The sequence below is a fragment of the Apteryx rowi genome, unplaced genomic scaffold (assembly GCF_003343035.1).
Source record: "Apteryx rowi isolate R43461 unplaced genomic scaffold, aptRow1 scaffold_170, whole genome shotgun sequence".
NCBI lineage: Eukaryota > Metazoa > Chordata > Aves > Apterygiformes > Apterygidae > Apteryx > Apteryx rowi.
In genome coordinates, this window is record NW_020447975.1 from 1,662,788 (window position 1) to 1,664,105 (window position 1,318).

The 1,318-nt window shown below is 71.5% G+C and overlaps 1 protein-coding gene across 1 annotated transcript in view; it reads left to right on the plus strand.

The window, feature by feature from the left end:
• The first annotated feature begins 290 nt into the window (after positions 1-290).
• The window catches only part of GDPGP1 (GDP-D-glucose phosphorylase 1), a 2,050-nt gene continuing 1,022 nt past the window's right edge, over positions 291-1,318 (plus strand). Inside the window, exon 1 of the mRNA XM_026060731.1 lies at positions 291-1,310. Coding sequence (XP_025916516.1) covers positions 411-1,310 — 900 coding nt within the window. The 5' untranslated portion in view covers positions 291-410. The remainder of the gene's footprint in view (positions 1,311-1,318) is intronic.

A 1,318-nucleotide genomic window follows, 5' to 3' on the forward strand; every position in this document is an offset into this window, starting at 1 on the left:
GGGGGATGAGGGAGGCAGTGGGGCAGAGGGGATAAGGGGAGGCCACGGGGCGTGGGAGCAGGGGGGCGCGGGGGCAGGGGCTGGAGCTCCCCTGCCCGCCGGTGCCCAGCTCCGGGCCAGGCTCTGCCCCTTCCGCGCGGGGCTCCCAGCACAGCGGGTGCTGACCGGGCCCCTCCAGCCCCCCGCTCCCGGCCTGCCCCAGCGCGGAGCGTTTCCTCCCGCTGCCTGTGCCGGCAGTCACGGAGCTGGCGTGGGGCGGGGACTGGGCGGGCCGGGTACCGGGCCGGGGCAGCCCGCCCGGCTGCGGCAGGGTTCCCCGCTCTGCCCAGCACACACGCGGGACGCACTCACATCCTGCTCACTGGTCCACAGGAGGTGCAGCCCAGGGCAGAGCCGTGTGGGCACCTGGCATGGCAGCCGAAGCAGATGGGGACCAGGCTCCCCCGGAGCAGCCGGGGTCACCAGACGCTCCCCACCCCGAGGACTTTGTCTACAGCGAGGATGAGTTCATCCCGCACGGAGCCGGGTGGAGAAGCGAGCCTGACCCACCAAGCTACCCGCTGTCCCGCTTTGACCGTGCTCTGCAGGAGGGCTGGAAGCACAGGATGGAGTTGGGCTTGTTTCGGTATCACCTGGGGGAGTTGCAGACCCGTGTCCTGCCTGGCCCCATGCAGCTGGTGGCCCAGCTCAACATCCAGAGGGGCGTAGAGAAGAGGAAGTCACAGGTCATCCACAGCATCAGGCAGCCCTTCAACCCTCAGGAGTTCAACTTCACCCAGATCCGCCCCGGTGAGGTCTTGTTCCGCATGTGCAGGTCGCCTGCCCACCCGCCGGCCGCGGGCCGCCCCCAGCTCAACTATGTGCTGGTGGTGATCAACGTGAGCCCCTTGGAGCTGGGCCACGTGCTCCTCCTGCCGGAGCCCACGCTGCGCCTGCCCCAGGTCCTCACCCCCGAGCTGCTCCGCTTTGGCCTGGATGCGGTGCTGCTCAGCGCCCACCCCGGCTTCCGCGTGGGCTTCAACAGCCTGGGGGCCTTCGCCTCCGTCAACCACCTCCATCTGCATGGCTTCTACCTAAACTGGCCGCTGCTGGTGGAGTCGGCGCCCGCGGAGCCCCTGAGCCCGGCGCCAGGCCTCTTCTTCCTGCGCGGCGTCCCGGCCCCGGGCTTCCTCTTCTACAGCCAGGGCGAGGGCCTGGACGCCGTGGCGCGGGACGTCTGCCGCGCTGCCGACCGCCTGCTGGACCGCGGGGTGGCCTACAACGTGCTGGTGACGCGGGGCGCGCCGCCGCAGGGGCCGGGGCCCGGCGGGGCCTGCCC